The sequence below is a fragment of the Lynx canadensis genome, chromosome C2, assembly GCF_007474595.2.
Source record: "Lynx canadensis isolate LIC74 chromosome C2, mLynCan4.pri.v2, whole genome shotgun sequence".
In the NCBI taxonomy this organism is placed as follows: Eukaryota; Metazoa; Chordata; class Mammalia; order Carnivora; family Felidae; genus Lynx; species Lynx canadensis.
In genome coordinates this window covers 148,586,122-148,605,921 of record NC_044311.2, presented here as the reverse complement: position 1 = coordinate 148,605,921, position 19,800 = coordinate 148,586,122, and the positions used below count along the sequence as shown (strand labels likewise).

Genomic DNA, 19,800 nt, shown 5'->3' with positions numbered 1-19,800 from the left:
TTTCCCCCTCCTGGACTGTTAGTAACTTGGTCTCCCGCCTCCCCCAGTCCCCCCCCCCCCCCCCCCCCCCCCCGCAGCAATAAAGGCCCCTGAACTTGTATGTTGGTCTCCCTGGAGCTGCTCGCCGAAGATCCGCGCCCCTGTCGCCGTCTGGTAGGAGCTGTTTGCAGGGTCCTAACTCAATCGGCTTGTTGTGATGCGTATCCCCGTAGATGCCAGCACGAGCCGCCGCTTCACGCCGCCTTCCACCGCGCTGAGCCCGGGCAAGATGAGCGAGGCGCTGCCGCTGGGCGCCCCGGACGCCGGCGCCGCCCTGGCCGGCAAGCTGAGGAGCGGCGACCGCAGCATGGTGGAGGTGCTGGCCGACCACCCCGGCGAGCTGGTGCGCACCGACAGCCCCAACTTCCTCTGCTCCGTGTTGCCCACGCACTGGCGCTGCAACAAGACCCTGCCCATCGCTTTCAAGGTACTCGGCCCGGGCCGCGAGCGGGTGGCGGGGGGACAGGCGGAGGCCGGCCGAGGCCGGGGGCGATCCCGGAGGGCAGCGGCCAGGCGGGCGGGGCCGGGTTCTAGAAAGGGGCCGGCGCTGCCCCCCGCGGCCCCTGGTCCATCCTCCTGCTCTCGGGACACCGGGGATGCTGGGTTGCCCTGGCGATCCTCGGTGTGTGTGTGTGTGTGTGTGCTGGGGGACCCGCAGGGGCCGCCTCCAGGGTGGACTGACAAAGATCTGGATGCCCCCCAAGGACGTCCACTGAGGGCCGGTCGGGACCTCCCTGACAGAGGTCCTTAGCTTTGCCACAAAGTAGAAGAGCAGAAAAAGTTATAACCCAGCCCTGGCCAGCCGGTCTGCTCCCATGCTTCTCCCCCACCCAACCCCCCACCCCCACCCCCAGCGCTGGCTTGACACCCAAGCCATTCTGCCTCGCTCCGATGGAGGCATCAGGAAGTAAAGAGACTTTTATACTTTAGGGTCAGTGAAAATAAACTGACAAGGAAAACTGTCAGGGCTTCCTACCCCCACTCGCTCTTCAACAGTCCCATCGAAATTAGCATGTCCAAAGTCCGCGGAGGGCGTAGTTAAGTTTGCAAAAGTTTTCTGAAGACTTTTTGCAGCTTCTAGTCTGCGCCTGCCACAAGCCGCAAGTAGCGAATCCTGTTTCTTTTCCTGGAACCCTCCTGAACCTTATCTCCGGCTCACCTAGATTAAGCCCGGGGCCTCGAAAGGTGGCAAGGCTGTCTTCTCTGCGAGCCAGCCGGGGTCTAATCCGCTCGCATTGCTGTCTGGGGAGGGGGTGGCGTGGACCCCGCAAATTCTGCTGAACAGCCCGAGAGGTCTTCGTTCACTTCCACCCCTGATCTCGCCCTAGCTTTGAGCGGCCTTTAAAAAACCTTGCCCTTGAACCGGGATATTATCAACAACACCCGGCGTTTTTAAACGCCACTGCCCCCCCCCCCGCCCCAGCCCTGACCGCAAACAGTAGAAATTTAATTTTGGCGGTGGGGATTCTATTCTTCTGTCTTGGGTGGGTTTAAGAAGGGGCAACCAACATTTTAGTACAATCCGTAGTCATTTCCTGTTCATTTTGAGGACTAAGAAAGGCAGGTGGGGGGTGGGGAGGGAGCTGTAAAGATCAGATTGTGCCCTTTCAGGGAGATTAATTTAATATAAGCTTTTTAAGAGTTCCAGGCCTCTACTGGATCTTGATCTAGTTACAATGGATAGTGTTCAGTTTTTTATACAGTACTGTCGGAGTTCTTTATTTTTAAGCTTTATACACCTTCTAAACTTAACATTATGATTTCTAAGACCAAACAAAATGTGTAATTGGCTCTGTCTATAGAATTGCCTCCGTTTTCTGAGAGCAGAAGTTTTGGAGGGGGAGGGAGTGAGGATGAGGTGCAAAAGCCACTGGACTCTTTCCTTGCTGTCCTGCATCTCTGTAGATTTGGGCTGGGAGTCCATTTCAATTTTCAATCATTCTAATCTCTTTACAGAAACAAGCTCCTTTAGCCGCAGAACAGGACTGAGTCCCTTCTGTGACTGGGGACTTGACAGGGCTCGGCCCCGGGGCCACTTTTCAGATAAGAGCTGAGGGAGGAGACAGGCTGATAATCAGCCAAAGGGTCATTTAAACCCAATACCCCTGACCTACCAAGGGAGTGGGTTGTAAGAGCCCTGTGTCTTCCTTTGAGGTGAAATCAGAATCTCTTCTGGATGTCCCCTCCTCCTCCAGGGAACCAACGCCCAAATATATCAAAACACTAAGTGATTAATAATCTTCAGGGGGTGAAGTGATATAGTTTCTCAAGCTACTCTAAATATGTATATATATATATACATATGTATATGTATATATATATATGTATATATATATATACATATATAATGTATATATATATATATGGATATATTTTTTTTTTCTTCTAAAAGCCTGGAAAGAAAATCCTAGAACTTGCTTTGATGAGCCACCCGGGGAATTCTTTTTCGCAGAAATCTTAGTAACCAAAGAGATTTCTTTTTCAAAATGACTTTTGACGATTCACTTTTTTTTTTTTTTCAATCTCATTTGTTTTACTGAGTGATCGTTGGTAGACTCCTAAATGACCCATGTAGAGTTCTCTTGAAAAAAGTTCAAGTGGGTCTTGAGGACAGATAGGGGAAAGGGAAGGACGTTGCAGAAATGTAGCCACTTGAGTAGTATCTGTCACCACTGCGTCCCCATCAAGAGAGGCCTCTTCCTGGAGGAAGCCTGTTCCCTGCACAACCGAAGGAGCAGACAGAATTTTCAGCGAGGAAACGAGCCCAAAGGTTAGGGGGGAAAAGCAAGCTAGCCTTCAAAACGTGACTCCCTGTGTATCCCTGGCTCCACTCTCCACGTAGCCACCTACCTTCCTCCCAGAGAGTTTCCGTAGACATTATTACTTTAAAATGTGGATTTTAAATAAGCCCCAGACAATCTCTTTAAGAAGTTAATCAGTAAAGAATGATTGTTTTCCCTGTAATATGGAGGAGAAAATGTGAACCAATGATAAAGTCTGATGATATTGATGAAAAGAGCATGTAAGTGATTCTTTACTAGCCTTCCGAAATCCTATGTGTAAATCCCCTGCTTTAATGTTTGAAATGGAAGGGAGACTTCAGATTACAAAGTTTCCTTAAAATAGATTAAAATATGCCTATTTGCTTGTCCTGGACCCCAAAAATGTAACTCCCCCCCCCTCATTTTTCCCATGGAACACCTTTATTTTTTAGCATAGAAAAGATACATATTTTACTACTGTGAAAATCTTAAATTTGCTACGTGTTACCCACTACTTACAGAAGCAGCCTAAAAAAGCTATTTAGATGACTTAGGGTTTTTTTTTTTTTTTTAATACTGCAATATTACAGTCTGTTTAGGCCCTGGCTCACCAGGGTCCGAAGGCATAAACATGCCTTCAACAAGTTCAGAGGCTTTGGATGCTAATAGTCATATACTTTCTGTAAGAAAGAAAGAAGTCATGTTTCTATCGGCAAGACTTCAGTCCCTGGGCATGCATTAAATGTCATCTTGGCTGAGTTCTGGGTTCCACTCCACAGCTTTCTTTGAAACTCTGGAAAATTAAGGGATTTGAAATAAATGAATTGTAACTGTAATTTCAACCTAATTAGAGTTGTTTAAAATGCCAGTCTGAATGTGTGAGCAGGCCAGCCAAGAGCGGTGTGGGGAGATCCACTAGAGTACCTAGGAGGGCTGATATTTTGCCCAACTTCCTGATACTTTAAAAACAGAGAAGTAAAACAAAATATGAGATATCCTTTGGCCAGCAAGTCCCTTCTTGTCTGTTTGGTCTGTGTTAAATGTAAATGTTTGTGTTTCCTTACCTATTGTTTATAGCTTTTCATTCCAGTTCCTTCTTTCTTTCTGTTTGAAGTTAGATTTTTTTTTTTTTATTCTCTCCTTATTGCCTATCAGTGACACAATCTGTATAAAATTAGCAGACGTGTTAGTTTTAATTTTTTAATTTTTTTATCTAGGCTAAGTAGGCTTGTTAACAATTAGATGTTATACGTTATTACTGTAATTTCCCCGGATTTAATATTCTCCCCTTTCCTCCTGCCAAAAGCAAAAAGAAAAAAAAAAAATCCCTCTGAGATCAATAAAAGACCAAATAAATGATCTTCAGGCACCCAAAGATCTCTGACTTTTGTTGCATTTTTTTTTTAGAAAGGGAGGGGTAGGAGTTAAACTCCTAATTTTGTTGGTCTTAAATTCCAACATCAACAACCTTTTCATATTTAGCCACCATGATCATTTTACTCTATATTTGTTTCCACTTGATGAAGGTCTCACAAGTTTGCCAAATTACTGACAAAGATAGTCTTGGAAAGATGAGAGAGGCACAGGCGTGGAGCATTGTGAGAGGAGCCAGGGGGAGGAAGGTGATTTAGAATACGTTTGGGAAGCCATGCAACAAATTTACTTACTTCAACCTCTTTGCAGACTCTGCCCCAAGAGCGAATTATTGAGTTTGAAAACCGTGTAATTAAGTATACAGTCCTTGTACACTTACGGAAGGTTGGATTAAAATAGAGAAGCCGGGTCATCACAGGGAGATGGGGACGAGGAAGTAAAAATATGTGTTCCAGGAGAGCATTTCAACACTGTGAGCTAATTTTACAGAGGGAAGTGAAAATAGTGAAGAAAAAAAAAAAAAAGTGGAAAAATTTTTAAGAGACTGAAAAAAGCAGAATAAAGCAAGCACGTTTTGTGGGAATAGAAAAAGTGGTAAAAAAAAATAATAATAATAAGTAAATAACTGATCAGGGAGATTTAGTTCAATGATGTTTTCGAAACAAAAGGGAATTGTCATATTACTGCTCTTAATTAAAAGGCAACAAACACGCTTCTAATGGGAACTAAATATCTAATTAGAGGGTGCTTGGGGAATAAATAGCTGTGTTTTTAAATCTCCTTCGTAGAAAACATGCCCAGCGTTGGGATGGAAAGGATTAGAAAGAAAGATAAAAGGCCCAGACGGTGTTTGAGAGAGCAAGTGTGCTAAGACAGATGAAGAATGTGCTTACCTACTGCTGTGTGGGCTGGTTCTCCCGGTCCCATAGTCTCTTGTGGTGAGATGGCTTGTCCTCCCTGCCAGACTCCTCAGAGCCCAAGAGCTGAAGCATCCCAAGGCACAAAAGCAATGGAGGGTCACTTGGATGACACGGGGAGGCCACGAAGATGGGCATTTCGAGAAACCATGGCTTTGCTATCAGGGAGCCTATGGCAGCCTTTTTTGCAGACAGGAAAAGAGGGTCGAAAATATAGGTATTAACCCCCAAATTGGGTAAAAATGAAGAGGTAGAAAACACAGGGAAGAAATAATCCCTAGAGAATTCTTTGCTGTTCCAACTCAAACACAGTATGAAAAAAGTGACTGTATGATTGGCATGATTAACACAAATGCACTACTGACTGAGAAAGTACCATGAGGAATATCAGAAACGATAGAACTTGGGGTATTTTCATCGGAAGTCCTATGACCACTTTAAAAAAATAGAAGCAATGGAAATTTAGCTGGTAATAGTTGTCTAACCCCAATAAATAGTTTCTAGAAGGGTCAAATGATGGGATACTACTGCACAAAGCATTTTTACACCATTGTCTTCAGAGCATTTTACCTTGGAAATTACTGCTTTTTTTATTACCTGAGCATCAAAAATACTTATCTACCAGTCTTGTTCACCAGCCCTGTTAGGAAATCCATTCCTATGCAATTACGTTAGCGGAACTCCTCTTCAAGGTCAGCTGGGTTTGGGGAAAACCTCAGTCAACTATCAGGATGCAGTGGACACGTCTGGGGGACCCACAGATATAAAAATGCCACCTAGTTCCACTCCTGAATTCAGAGCAGCACATAACAGGGAGAGCCCCTCTTCTCTGACGTCTGTTGATTTTGGAATTAGTAATAAAGGATACACTTCTGATTTTTTTTTTCCTCTGCCTGCCAGAATTCCCTGCTACTGACAATCAGAATAAGAGAAGCGAGCAGGGGGTCTCAAAGATGACCTGCAGAGGGACAGCGTCCCTCAAGAACGGTCAACAATTCAGTTGTAATGATCGAATTCAATTTTGGCAGAAATAAGTTTGAACACCTAAAAGCAAAGTTGGCCCCGTTAGGCCCATCAATGGAGGTCTGGACAAGCGAAAAATGGGTTAGGTTATATAGTCACAAAAAGAAGATATTGCGTTTCTCAGATGTGCACGAGTAAGATGATTGCATTCGTGAGAAGGCACAGCTTTCCAGAGCCTTGGCCGCATTCAGTCTCCTTCCAGCCGTGCCATGTGACCTGATGTGGCTTTATTAGATGAATGTTTTAGGACTTGAAAATTTATATTTAGTTCTGCATAATGGAATTCAAAGAAATTCTTCCCATGAATAACTTTTCTGTCATTTTGCTATTCCTTTGCAAACTTAAAAAGGATCACTTAATATACGTTTAATTTTAGAGCAATTACTACACCGGAGACACCAACGTTTGTAACATTTCTGATGTCTGCGTTTGTCCCTTGGCTGGTGTTTAGGTGGTGGCTCTGGGGGATGTCCCAGATGGTACTCTGGTCACTGTGATGGCAGGCAATGACGAAAACTACTCAGCCGAACTGAGAAATGCCACCGCAGCCATGAAAAACCAAGTTGCAAGATTCAATGACCTCAGGTTTGTCGGTCGGAGTGGACGAGGTATGTATCCGTCAAAACTGAACTTGAAACACAAGTATTTACATGGCAACAGACCCAAATTTCAAAACCTTCTAGAAGTTTCCATGATGGAAGTTCCCCCCCCCCCCTAGAAATAGTCTTTCTTGTTCTTATCACTACATCGAGCTTTTAAAAAATATTTATTTAAAACTTAATATGTTTTCAAGATTCATTGTTGCCTTCTATTATTGAGCCGGTTTAAAACTGCTTTGGAAGATGTAAAACGTGAAATGTGAACTTCAAGGAAATCCCTCACGTCCTCACCAAAATTTAAAAATATAAAACTCACCATCATGGAAACTGAGATCGTACAACTGGTGTTCTCAACTTGGTAATTATCAAAAATCTCTACAATAGAAGCCTCTAACTTAGATTCCATGAGCTGTCTGTGACAAGGGACCAAGTTTCAGATGAGCACTTCTGATCGTTTTAAGGGATATGCAATATATGGTTACTGAAATGTGGTTTCAAATTTACCATTTTATGGCAAAATATGAAGACACGGTGTTGATATCCTTCTGGTTTGGTAGATTTGATGGCGTTTTGCCACCTTCCTTGTTTCGTGTCATTTGGATGCCTTACTATTTGGGGGAGGGGTCAGACCCAGTTAACATTTTCGTGCTAATGTGTTAAAGACTGGATTACCCAAAGGAACTGTTCTGTGTGTTTTATTTTTCTGTGCCCATTACTGAAGTATTAGAGCAGAAAGAGGAATTTTGGCCCGTAAACCCCTCTGGTTTCCAATTATTTTCAAATATTGTGTTTTCTCTGCATTGTGGGAACTGAAGTCATATTTTATAAATAGCAGTAAGTACTAGAAGTTTAATTGAAGAGGAAGGAGAGTTTGTTTTGAAAACCTCATTTTCACGATATAGTAATGAATAACCTAATGCATACAAGTTATTTCGAATATAATAAAAGTCACGATAAGGGCCTGAACAACAGTAGATGACTCTTGTATTTAAAAAAAAGATTAAAGTATAACCAATGGACATTTAAACATAAGAGTAATCGTTACTCTTTATAAAGACATTGCAAAATATAAGAAAATCTGTGTTTGACTAGTCAAAGAGGGGAAGGAAAGGTGTGTTGCTTTTGGGGGCAATCATTTTTGCTATCTTAGCCGTCCAGAGCATTTTTAAAATAGCATCCTAGGTTGAGAAAGAAAAAAAAAAAAGAGATAACATGATTGAATACATATGTTCATAATACTAACTATGTTAATAATAGGGTAATGCAAAGAAAATCATATCCACTTATGGAAAGCATGAGAGATGCTGTCATGTATAAAAGCATAAAGTCATTAAATGGGTTCACTTGTTATATTAAAAGTCCCCGCCTTTCAGTAAATGGAATTCACATTATGATTCAGAGATGTGTGTTTAGAAAACATCTCGAAGGCTTCAGATGAGTGGCTGGCCGAGTAGGTGAGAAGCCAATAAAACACAAAGGCCCTATCTATTGTCTGGGGCCTGCCTGCCAGCCTCCCTCGCCATCTCACTTCAATTCTTGTGGATGTGCATTATCAGGAACGGTGGCTGAGTCTCACGATACTGCATTTCCAGAGAAAGTCCTGTTACCGTAGTGCGCGTCTATGGGGGTCTGCGTGTTGGGTTTGGGTTATAAAAGTGTGGGAAACTTGAACGGATCATGCCGGTGACATTTCCCCACAAGCAGCGCTGTAGTGGCTTTGAGGCAGTATGCAGTTAGTCGGTGCTCATAAAGAATGAGATTTTGAAAGCAGCTTGCTTCCTTTTCTGGCATCGAGGGCTGGTCTCTTGTCCCCCATTGGCCATTTCTGTTTTGAGTGGGTGACTAATAGGTGATTGTGTTTACTTGGGGAACAGTGAACTGTTTCCCCAAGGTGTGGATTGTTTGCACTTGGCTGCCTGATTCGTGCCAGAATGCCCTAGAGTTTGCATAAAACCCAGAGAGTGAAATAGCTGGAACCAAGGCCGGGCTGTCTTCTGATAACCTGGAACAAGAAAATCGATTAAAATGCCATAAAGGGACAATATCTGTTTGGAATGGGCTCCGCTTCCCATGCGAGATAATAAGCAATCCAAAACATAGGAGCCCTAATTACACACTTGACCCGATTATGGTTATCCTGTAGATTGTTGGTCTTGAGTTATTTGTGTGCTTGTGTGTTTTTTTTTTTTTTTTTTTAGTCAGTACTACAAAACAAAACGGGCTGTCAAAAGGCCCCATTTGACTCTGTGTCCTTATGTCTCTCCATAGTTATAAAATATAACTTGATTTTACTCTCTCGAGTGGAAGTGTCAACATCGAAGCCTGCCAGATCTTTTTTTTTTTTTTTTTTTTTTTTTTGTAATTTGCTTCCCATTACGAAGAGAGCAGATGATTCTACTAATTTTGACAGTTGGCCTTAATCTTCCTCACTGAATCTTGTCCTTTAAAAGTGTCATTACGTTTTCTTAGGCGATCTTCAGGCTATTTACTGTTTCATTTTCTGGTTTTGAAAATGTGCCTGAAAACACGTCATTGGCATCAACACACCACAGTGGCCGAGAAGGTCCTGGCCATTGGCTCGTCCAAACATTTCTGTGCCAGTTTCGCATTCTGTCAAACAGCACAGATCTGATGGATTCTCAAAAGGGCTTGGTGCTCAGCTCCAAACGAAGGGTAGAAAAAGAAACTCCCTTTTCTTTTTACCAGCTGCCAGTCCATGCAGATTGGAAAACCTCACAGAAATCGCCAGAGGTTGGACGTGGAAGGGTTTTTCTCTGTTCGACAAAACTGATCTGTCTGGGTGCTGGCTCATATCCAGGATCACACAACGTCTGACCTCAAGTTCAGCGCAACCGGGGAAACCTGCCCTTCCGGCTTTTAAGGCCTTGCTGACAGCACTGGCCCCTAAAAAATACTGGTGAAGGCTTCAGCAGTCTGAGCCGTCTTCCTTTTTCCCCTTCCCTCCTTTTGCTCCTTGCCAGTTTAAATTCTCGTTCAGGGCATACTTCCCTTTTGGGAGTTTCTCCCTTCGATTTGGCGTCTCCGTAGAAATGGACTCTTCCTTTACAATGGAAGAAGAGTTAGCAGCTCCCAGGGGAGGAGAGGTTATGCAGAGCACACAGGTTGTTGTTCAGAACCTTTCACTTAACCACAAGTTCTGGGACCGTCCCTCACCTCCGGAAAATGGAAGTTCAGGGTCAAAAGAGGTTCTCTTTGGCGAGGTGAATTAACAGTCGCTTCCATCAGTTTACATGGGCAGTTGAGGCAGGGATCACTGACATTTGCAGTTACAGGAAAGCATAGCGTGGCTGCACCTGAGAGACAGTTAAGAAATTTTAGCAATGAGGTCTGTGAGTGCTTCCGTCCCTGTTGGAGTACATAGTCAGTTGGAAAGAAATCGATCAATCAGGGAATACCGGCTTTAGTGAATTCATTTTAGAACCAAAGACGAAATCTACCAGACCGTATCATCAACCACATCATAAACGAGGGAAGAGAATCAGTGTAAATTTCCTTCTAACTTCTAAGAGTGTGATTTTTAATCTTTTGGGAACATCACAGAAAGTTTTGAAAATCCCTTGGAAGCCTTCTCCCAAGGGAAAAAAAAATACGCATGTGCGCTTATACGCGGAGTTTCCCCCGCACAGTTTCGTTTTCCAGGACTGCTGAGGCTCATTTGTGGTCACCTTCTGGGGATCCATGGACCGCCCCGGCCCAAGCCAAGGATCTGTGAATTTGAAACTTGCCTTGGAGGACCAGCCTAGCACGGGGCTGCACATAGTAGATAACTGGAATATAAATAAGTGAACAGACAAGGCATTCTTCTTGCACCCTGTGTGTTTTGGTAACACCTGTTTTTATTATAGCCAGGACCTGGTTTGTATAATTAGGAAAATAGATCCCATTCGAACTGCTGGTCCAAACCTTTTGAAGGCCATCAGGTATGCACACGTGCTGTCCCTCGAAAGGGGAAGGGGCCCATTTTGTCAGAGCCTCATCTCAGTGAATGCCTGGACTCCCCCACACCCCTGCAGTGTGGATTCCATGCTCAGCCCCCATGAGGTCCCCAGTTCTCTGGGCTGTTAGAATGGGGTTTAATTTCTTGGAGGAATTTATGTGTATGTTGACCTCCCTGGCAACTTAAGTCTCCACTTTCAAAACAGTTACCCCTTCCCAATGCTTTTATAAAATGAAATTCCTTCATTATGTTCTTGCTCTGGATGTCTTCCCAGGCAGAATATTTACCCTGTCACTATCTGAGTTATTGCGTATTTATGTAATGTTTGTTACGTAAGGCACTTCCATTCTTAAGTTATTTTACATTATTTGGAGAACAGTATGAGGAGGTTGCGTTCAGATGAATGAAAGACTGCGGTTGACGCGAAAGGAAGGCACCTTTAGGAGAGGATAAACTGTCCTGATATCCTGAACGAAAAGAGAGGCATCTTTATGGAGAAAAAAATGGTCCGAATGATTCACAGTATTATCATAGGACCCAAGTCATTCTCCCTTGCATCACAGAGTCCTCTAAGAGGGGTAGGAAAAATTTATCTGACAACCCCAGAGTTGTTCCATGGGTAACATTCAAGATAATAAGCTGGTAATCAGATCTCCTGGAGAAAATATAAAAAAAGACACGAGGTGTATTCAAATCAACTCTCCCATTCTCCCCTTTTTTTCTCAGTTGCTATTTACATTTAAAAATTATATATTATATATATTTATATTCATACTTAGTATACGTATGTTTAGTATATATATATTGAATATGTGTATGAGCATATATATACATGTACACACACTGAAATCTGCTCTCAGACTTCACTGTGGGCAAATATGGATTAAAAAAAAAAAAAAAAAAGACTTAACTTCTGATACACCAAGCCCTGCAAAGCCCTAGCAAATAATTCCTTTAGACGACAGGTCGAAAGCTCGTGTCCATGATCTGATGTAGAATCCATCTTTTCTTTTTTTAATTTTTTTAAGTCTACTTATTCATTTTGAGAGAGAGCACGAGCAGGGGAGGGGCAGAGAGAGAGGGAGAGACAGAGAATCCCAAGCAGGCTCCGCACCGTCAGCGCAGAGCCCGATGCGGGGCTCCGACTCACGACCTGTGAGATCACGACCTGAGCCGAAGCCAAGAGTCGGACACTTACCCCGCTGAGCCACCCAGGCGCCCCTGGAATTCATCTTTAGAGATCAGCTCTCTCATTCTGTTTCACATTTGCCAATAAAAAGGGATGCAACACTTTCTTAAAGCCCATTGCTCCCTTCCTTCCCCCGCCCTCCCATCAGCACCCCCACCACTATCACCACTGGTGGTCCTTGTCCTGTTAAGACGTGGCAGGGACCAAGGAGAAAAGCCCTCTTGGAAACTGCTTATGCCTGAAGCATAGAGTTTCAGAATTCATCTCTTCATGGTTTTCTCGCTGGTGTTACAAAGTGCCAGACGTTGCTGATAGGGTCAGACGGTTTTTTGAAATTGAAGTGAATGGCAACCCCTTGGGGCGCCTGGGTGGCGCAGTCGGTTAAGCGTCCGACTTCAGCCAGGTCACGATCTCGCGGTCCGCGAGTTTGAGCCCCGCGTCGGGCTCTGGGCTGATGGCTCAGAGCCTGGAGCCTGTTTCCGATTCTGTGTCTCCCTCTCTCTCTGCCCCTCCCCCGTTCATGCTCTGTCTCTCTCTGTCCCAAAAATAAATAAACGTTGAAAAAAAAAAAATTAAAAAAAAAAAAAAAAGAAATTGAAGTGAATGTCCTGAGCAATATTTCAGAGCTGGTGGGCAGACGCTGGACTTCACCCGCCCTCCACCCCTTCCGTGCCAGCCAGCTTGCGTTCGGCCAAGGCAGTTCTTTTTGGTGGGGACAGGGGACTCTCAATCAGCAAGCGCCTCCGAGACAAATAATGGTTGAATGATTTTTAGAGCTTCCTGTTTCAGCGGCAAGCATTATAGACATAAACAGCGGTCCGGCCAACGGCCGCGACGCTGCTCTGGTTCTAATAAATCAGTTTTGTATTTTCTTTCTGTGCCGGTTGGCGAGGGGCAAGAGAGGGTGGAGAAGATTGGTGAGGGAAGAGCATGTTCTGTGTTATTATTTTCTTCTGAAAAAGAAAAATTACTTGTCGGAAAAGAGAGAGAATATACTGTCTGACTGTTTGCTTTCTGTTGATGATTATAAAACGAGTTCGGATCACTCGGGGGGTGTTTATAAACAGTCACGTCCTGTCAGTATGAAGAGGTTATGTGTTTTTGAAGGATCTGTTGGGCTTTCAGTCAGTGCGTGCGTGTGTGTGCGTGCGTGTGTGTGCGTGCGTGTGCCCATGTAGCCCCACCGAAAAGCCTTCTTGGACCAAATTATCTTTGGCACTACACGCATGCTAAAGGATGCGATTACCAAAAATTAGTAAGTGAGCAGCGTAGATTGAATGAGTTGCCTGTGAATACTTCCAAATGTGCCGACTCACTGTCGGGGCGTGGGGGACATATCGCGGCTCTTCAAGATGTGTATTTTTGTAGGGGCACCTGTCGGTGGCTCAGTCGGTGGAGGTCACGATCTCACGGCTCTTGAGTTGAGCCCTGCGTCGGGCTCACTGCTGACGGTGCACAGCCTGCTTCAGATCTTCTGTCCCCTCTCTCTCTGCCCCTTCCCCACTTGCGCTCTCTCTCGAAAATAAAGAAACCAAAAAAAGAAAAACATTTTCATATACACACATTAGTTGGACTTCAGGCAACGCCTGGCCCCCATCACCACAGCAGTTCTGATGCGAGTCCCTCGCTCGGCAGAGGTACGTTCGGTCTGTGTTCCGAACGGAGCTCCCCGTGGCGTGCGCTTTGCCCCGCGCTCATCTGGGACTCGAGCGTGTCCCCAGCCTCTGTCGGGCACAGATGCCACGCAGGAGCTCCACGTGTTGTCGGAGAACTTCCTCTAGTGAGGGTTTCCGGGGGTCGAGGACCCGTAAGTCACGAAGTGATCCCCACATCCTTCTTGGAGAGGCTCTTGGCCTTTCTCAGCTGCTGGAGCCAGAACGGGTGTCTCGCGATGTCCTTGGTGTGGAAGCGTGCGTCTAGAAGCTACTTAAACTGTGTGCTTCTCAAAGAAGATGGAAGTAAATTTCCTGTTGATTTTTCAACTTAGATGAATCCCTGCTTTTACCTCGAGATTTCAGACCGTCATTAAGGATGTGTGGGTGGCGTCAGCCGTAGACTGTTCCACCTCCCGCAGCCTCCTGACCCAAGGAAACTCCTGGGTCTGGTTAATGCGAGTGCTGGCGGGCATTCTCAGGGTGCTGTGTGGCCCTAACTGAGTCACCTTATGCAAACAAAGGAGACTTTCCTTGGCTCGCTCGAAGGCACTGCACAGGAGTATGGGCGTTTGAGCTCAGCTGGTGATCTGTGTGCTTATCAGATCTCGGCAGACGAGGCGACGAGGGATGGGCCTGTTGGGAGGTGGAAACATTCCAGCTCGCTCAAGGCACTGGTTTTGGGTCTTTACGGTTGTTTTTCCTTCATTCTACTTGAAACTATTGTGTGGAGTACAGTCAGTATCTATTTACTGTTAATGTTTTTGATTCTTTAATGTTTATTTATTTTTGAGAGAGAGAGACAGAGAGCGAGCAGGGAAGGGGCAGAGAGAGAGAGAGAGAGAGAGAGGGAGACACAGAATCCGAGGCAGGCTCCAGGCTCCGAGCCGTCAGCGCCGAGCCCGACAACGTGGGGCTTGAACCCGCAAGCCGTGAGATCATGACCTGAGCCGAAGTCGGATGCTTAGCCGCCTGAGCCACCCAGGCGCCCTATTTATTTGTAATTAATGAGAAGCCGATCTAAACTCATCCCATGATACGGCTCTGGCTGCCCCTTTGAGTGGTGTATCTCCAGTGCCTACACTGCTGGGTCTTTCCAGGTGCTCTGTCTTCATCATGCCTTTGGAAACCTCAGGGCAGGCCACAGTCGGTATTTTATCCGTCTTTCTGCTTATCCATTTTGATGATGGGCTCACTCAGTCGTTCCCAACTGGGGTGGTTTTGACCCCCATGGGACACTCGGTAGCATCTGGAGACATTTTTGGCTGTCGCCACTGGCACGGGGATGTGCTGGTAACCTCTAGTGGGTGGAAGCCAGGGATGGGGCCCCACACCCTGCGGTGCACAGGCTAACCCGCCACCCCATCCCCCACCCCCCACCCCCCACACACACTGGCAATGGAGTCACGCGTCTGAAACGTCAGTAGTGCTGAGACTGAGAACGCTCATCCAGCATCACACTCATTCATGAGAAGTGGCAAAATACCTCCCTTACCCCCTACCCCCAACACTTTCTGCCTCTCCCCAAAATACATGACAAACTTACATTCAAAAGCTCACAGAGAGTAAAAAAAATAAAATTCGGAAACATCACTGAATAGTAAAGTCTTATTTTAAAAATGAAAACCTATGGGTGTTCTAGATGCATGCATCGGCCCCATCTCTGAACATGAACGTCCCCGGGCAGCAGGGGGACGTGTGGAGGCCAGGAGTGGCTGCGTGTGGGGCCACATGGCAGGAGAAGCTCTTCCTGGAAGAGTCCACATACTGCAGCCGGTCCCTCAGGAGTGTCCCACAGGTGTAGGGACTGGGAACCAGTGAAAGTACCCTGCTGGCTTCTCAGTGCTCAACACCCCCACCCGCACAGTGCTGCAGTCCGGGACCACAGATCCACCACTCTGGGAACATGAATCGGTGTGAACGGCTAGTGTCCCCTTGAACTAAAAAGTGCTGAAAGCAAAGTCCTGGCATGCATCACTGACAGACACCAGAAAGGGCTTGGTCTGCACACCTTGGGAAAGAAAAAAAAAAAAAAAAAAAAAAAAAAAAACGGAGGAAACACGTAAAGCAGCAGAGAAGGGGCCCAATCTGCTGGCCGTCTCTGAGATGGCCCTGGGTTCCCAGGTACCACAGACAGACAGGTGGGTCTCTTCCAGAACTTTCTCCCACCTGCCCCAACATTAGTTCTGCTCTCACTTGTTTCCCATCCTGAGATTCAGGGAAAGATGACTTGAAAAACATCTGAAGGGGTTCTTAACTGCATCAAGGTCGCGTCGGCTGCAGGCTGAATTTCTCAAAGAAATTTTGCCGGGAGTGCTTTCCCTGGTTTCCGTTGGCTTGCTTTAGCCCTGCGTGGAAACCCCCACTCTTACCTTTCCTGCCCCACGGACGCTCCCCTTTAGGCTCCCCCCAGTTAAGCAACCATCCCCCAGATTCAGCGTGGAGATCTGTGGCATGTCAAATAATTAGAGATAGCTGGCTGCCGAAATGGGAGTTCACGGGCAGCATCTGCGCTGGGGGCCGTGCCGAGCCCATGTGCTTGGAGTGAAGGTCGCCGGGGAAAGAGCTCAAGAACAGCTGTGGCATGCACGGGGACACTGCGGGGGTAACTGAGACCCAAGCACCACGAAAAAGACGGGAGGATGTGCCTGGCGCTCCCAAGAGGTGGACCCCCAAGAATTTCCAAAAACCTAAAAGATCTGAGCCTGCTCTAGAAAAGCACCGTGTGGTATCCTCAGTGCCTGGCACAGAGCGGAGTCTCATTAAACGTCTTCCGGCGAGTGACGGCTCCCAGACTCTTCGGGAAGTACAGCCTCGTGGTTAGTGCACGGACTTTTCTGGATTCTCGGCTGAGGAAGGTGTCTCACCCTCAATACTATCAGCATCTAGGGCTGAGTTTTCATTATTGTGGGGCTGCCCTGGGTGTTGTCGGATGGTTAGCAGTATCCCTGGCCTCGCCCCAGTAGCCGGTGGCAGCTCCCTTCCCAACTGTGACAGCCACAAATGTTTGCACGTGTCACCAAGTGCCACTGGGGGCGGGGGTGGGAGGGGAGGGGATCGCCCCGGGTGCAGAACGCTGGCACGGAGCTGTGCATCCGTGGGCAAGTCACTCGACCTTTCTGGGCCTGATTCTGGCTCTGTCCTCGGGAGCGGGGGTGGGTGCAGGGAGGATGTCCTGACACAAGGGACACACGGCAGGAGTCACTGCCTCGCATTCGGTAGATGTGCTTCAGTGACAGGAACTCTGCAGAGCAGATGATGGAAACTCTGTGAGCTCGTAACAAACGACAGCCACGGGGACCTGCTGTTTTGTTTATCCAAGCGGACAAGTTTTCCAGGAGGGACATCAACCCTTCCCCTTGCTCACCGGCCGCGTGGAGGTCTCGGGTCGCGAAAGAGTTATACACAGCGGGTCCTGAGATCTCAGATGAGCGGTGGCGGAGGCGGAATTAAATATGCGCTGTAATTTGAGGCACGTTTTTCATGGGAAAAGACGTTCTCCCAACTTAGCCATTCCAAGTCTTTTGTGCAAACATTAATGGCATGCAAATATTTAGGATTCATACATGCCCCTTTAATTCCCCACCGTATTTTAACAATAAACACTGCATTTTCACGATGAAGCAGAATAATCCCTTTGTCCTGTCGCTGGGCTCCACCGGCTGGCACCCAGGAGCGTCACATTCTTCCTGCACGGTAATTGCTGACTCCACCCAAGTTTGGGGAGTTTTATAGTAGTACCACGGCGGCTTGCCTTGGACTTGGACCGTACTTAAGGACATGCTGGCTGTTCCACCGGGAGCCATTTTAAGGTTGTATCACAGCATTTTTAGAAACTGCAAGCGAACGTTCGTGCACTTTCTTTTGGCCATCTATAAATGGAGAATTAATTAATCTGGCTATTGCTTGGCAAAGTATCTTACTACATACTGTCGCCTCACGTTCTGTCCAAATCCACGGGCTCTGCATTACGCCGAAGCCATTGCTTCCCAGTCAGCGTGCCTCTGATTTTCAGGGGCAACCTAGAACCCACACGTCTGTTCGCCGTGATTCTGTGGGTCCACGGGAGGTAGCGCGGCATGGTCCGAGGCCTGCGGGGCTCGCTAAGATGTGCTGGCCTCAGTCTCCCCATCTGTACAGTGGGCGTGGCTGTGCCTCTCACGCACGCCTCGAAGGGTGTCCGGATGATGGGAACAAGATGATGTGGGTGTGGCAGGACTCAGGAAGAAGAGATCCCGCTTCCCCGGGCATGTCCTTCCCTCTGCCGTGAGAAGCACGGAGGGAGGTGGGAAGAGAGCAGGTCAGCACGTGAGTCCCTGAATCAGACACTTAGGAAGGAGGCTGTTTTCCACTCTTGCTTCTGGATGCGAGGAATTCCTTTATCCTGCTAAGAACCTCATAAAACGAGAGTGCCTGAGACACAGCGGGAGTTTCACAAACATTCATAAGTAAATACAATAACAGTAGTATAATCGTTCCAGACATTGGCTGGATTTTTTGACATGGGGTGGACCTTGTGTTCTCGGTTTTAATTGGTAAGTCTCGCACAGGCTTCGGACGCTTCCAGTGTGGGAAGTAGAGGGTCCGTTGCTTTTTTCTGAGACTTCACCCCCACGCCCGGAGGTCATTTAATGAGGGCACTCCGTTCATTCCCCCATTCATCCATTCATCCATTCATCGGATATGCATTGTGCACCTACTGTGTTCCAGGCACTGGGTCCCCACTGGAGATACAAAGATTAAGCCAAAGAGAAACCGCAGCCTTTGGGAGCTAGCGAGGGGCCGGCAGTCAAGCAGATGAGCAGTCGCGCAGAACCTAGTGAAGTTTGTCTTCCCGGACAAACTGCCGTCTCCGATGAGACGTTTCAGGATGTCAGGTGAAGGCACCAAGAAGAGTGTCCGAGCAGAGGAAACAGGGCGGGCAAGAACACCTGCCCGTGGAGGAACCAGAAGATGCTCCAGTGGCCATCTGGGGAGGGCTTTGGAGGAGGATGAGACCCAGAGAGCGGCTCAAGGCCTGGACCTCCATCCACACTGGGACTTGGGCCTGGTCCCAGGGAAAGGGAGAACCGCCCACATGCTTTTAGGCAGGGACTTGACATCAGCAGATACAAAGTGCAGAAAGATAGGCAGCTTGCAGATGTAGAAAGGGAAAGGAGGCTCGGGGCCTTCGAGACCGCAAACCGCCATTTCTGCCCGCAGGCAGCCTCGGACGTGTGCATACCCAGTTTGTAGATATCCTATTTGGTGAACGTCGTTGTCCCCAGAGTCCGCTCCTGCCGGGCCCTGCCTGCCACATCCCCAGTCCTGCCTGGAGCTTCTCCCTTCTTTCAGCCGCCACACCACCTGCCTTCCCGGAAGCAGCCGCTGTGGGGTCTGAAAGGCTGGAGGCAGAATGGAGACCCCAGCTCTGCCTTCCCTTCTAAATGTCCACTCCTGGGTCTCTGCTGAAGCGTCGTGAGGGGTTGGGCTGTATCCTTGAGGCAGCCGGCCATCGCACTATCAGAGTCAGGGCTAGGACGAGGCTACCTTGATCACCTGCCGACTATGTAAGCCTCTGGCTCGATTTCCCCTGGGGGACTTGGGTCACCATCCAGAGGGCTCCCCCGGCCGCAGTTCAGGGTCTTGGAAGTGTTTGGGCTAAAAGGATTAAAACTTGATTCCTCCACCAAGATGCCCAGGAACCGTGACACCAAAAGAAAAGGGAAGATCGTGGAGGGACCGTGAAATCCGGGGAAAGGAATGCAAAGTCACAGGAGTGTCGTGGCGCCTTGGGGTTGGGTAAATATTCTCCAGGAAGAAGAAGGCTTGCCCATCCATGCCCCTGGTCAGGCCGAGCTCACACCGGTGCCACGAAAAAGGAAAGCCACGCCTTCAAAGTGAAATCGGACGCCGTAAAGAACCAGCTGTCAGATTGAAAGTTTATGGGATAATTCACTGATCCAGTGATCAAACCTTTTTTTATTGCCTCGGGACAAGACACGAAGATGAATAAAATGCTGCCCCTGTCCTCGACTTCCAGAGGAGATTTCCAGAGAAAATGCTCTGCACGTTTTCGGCTTTCTGTACGTAAAACAATGCTTTTTTTCAAACAATCCGTCACTCCCTCCCCCCCACCAAATGCTGTTTTTTATGGAAAACTGAGTTCTGTGTTCCAAGTCCATGTCAGGAGACTTTGGGGGGGGGGGGGGCCCAGCAGCATGGGCCCCCCGTCTGCATTCTGCCCGTGTGGATGCAGGTACCCTTACCTTAGATCAACACATCTGCAAACACACAGGGCCCTTTGC

At 47.2% G+C, this 19,800-nt stretch overlaps 1 protein-coding gene across 6 annotated transcripts in view; it reads left to right on the top strand.

Annotated features, from left to right (window-relative positions):
• The window catches only part of RUNX1 (RUNX family transcription factor 1), a 255,027-nt gene that overhangs the window by 162,521 nt on the left and 72,706 nt on the right, over positions 1-19,800 (top strand). For all 6 annotated transcript variants that reach the window (XM_030330210.1, XM_030330208.1, XM_030330209.1 and 3 more), the window contains 2 exons: positions 213-466; positions 6,567-6,723. In XM_030330210.1, the coding sequence (XP_030186070.1) occupies positions 213-466; positions 6,567-6,723 (411 nt within the window). The remainder of the gene's footprint in view (positions 1-212; positions 467-6,566; positions 6,724-19,800) is intronic.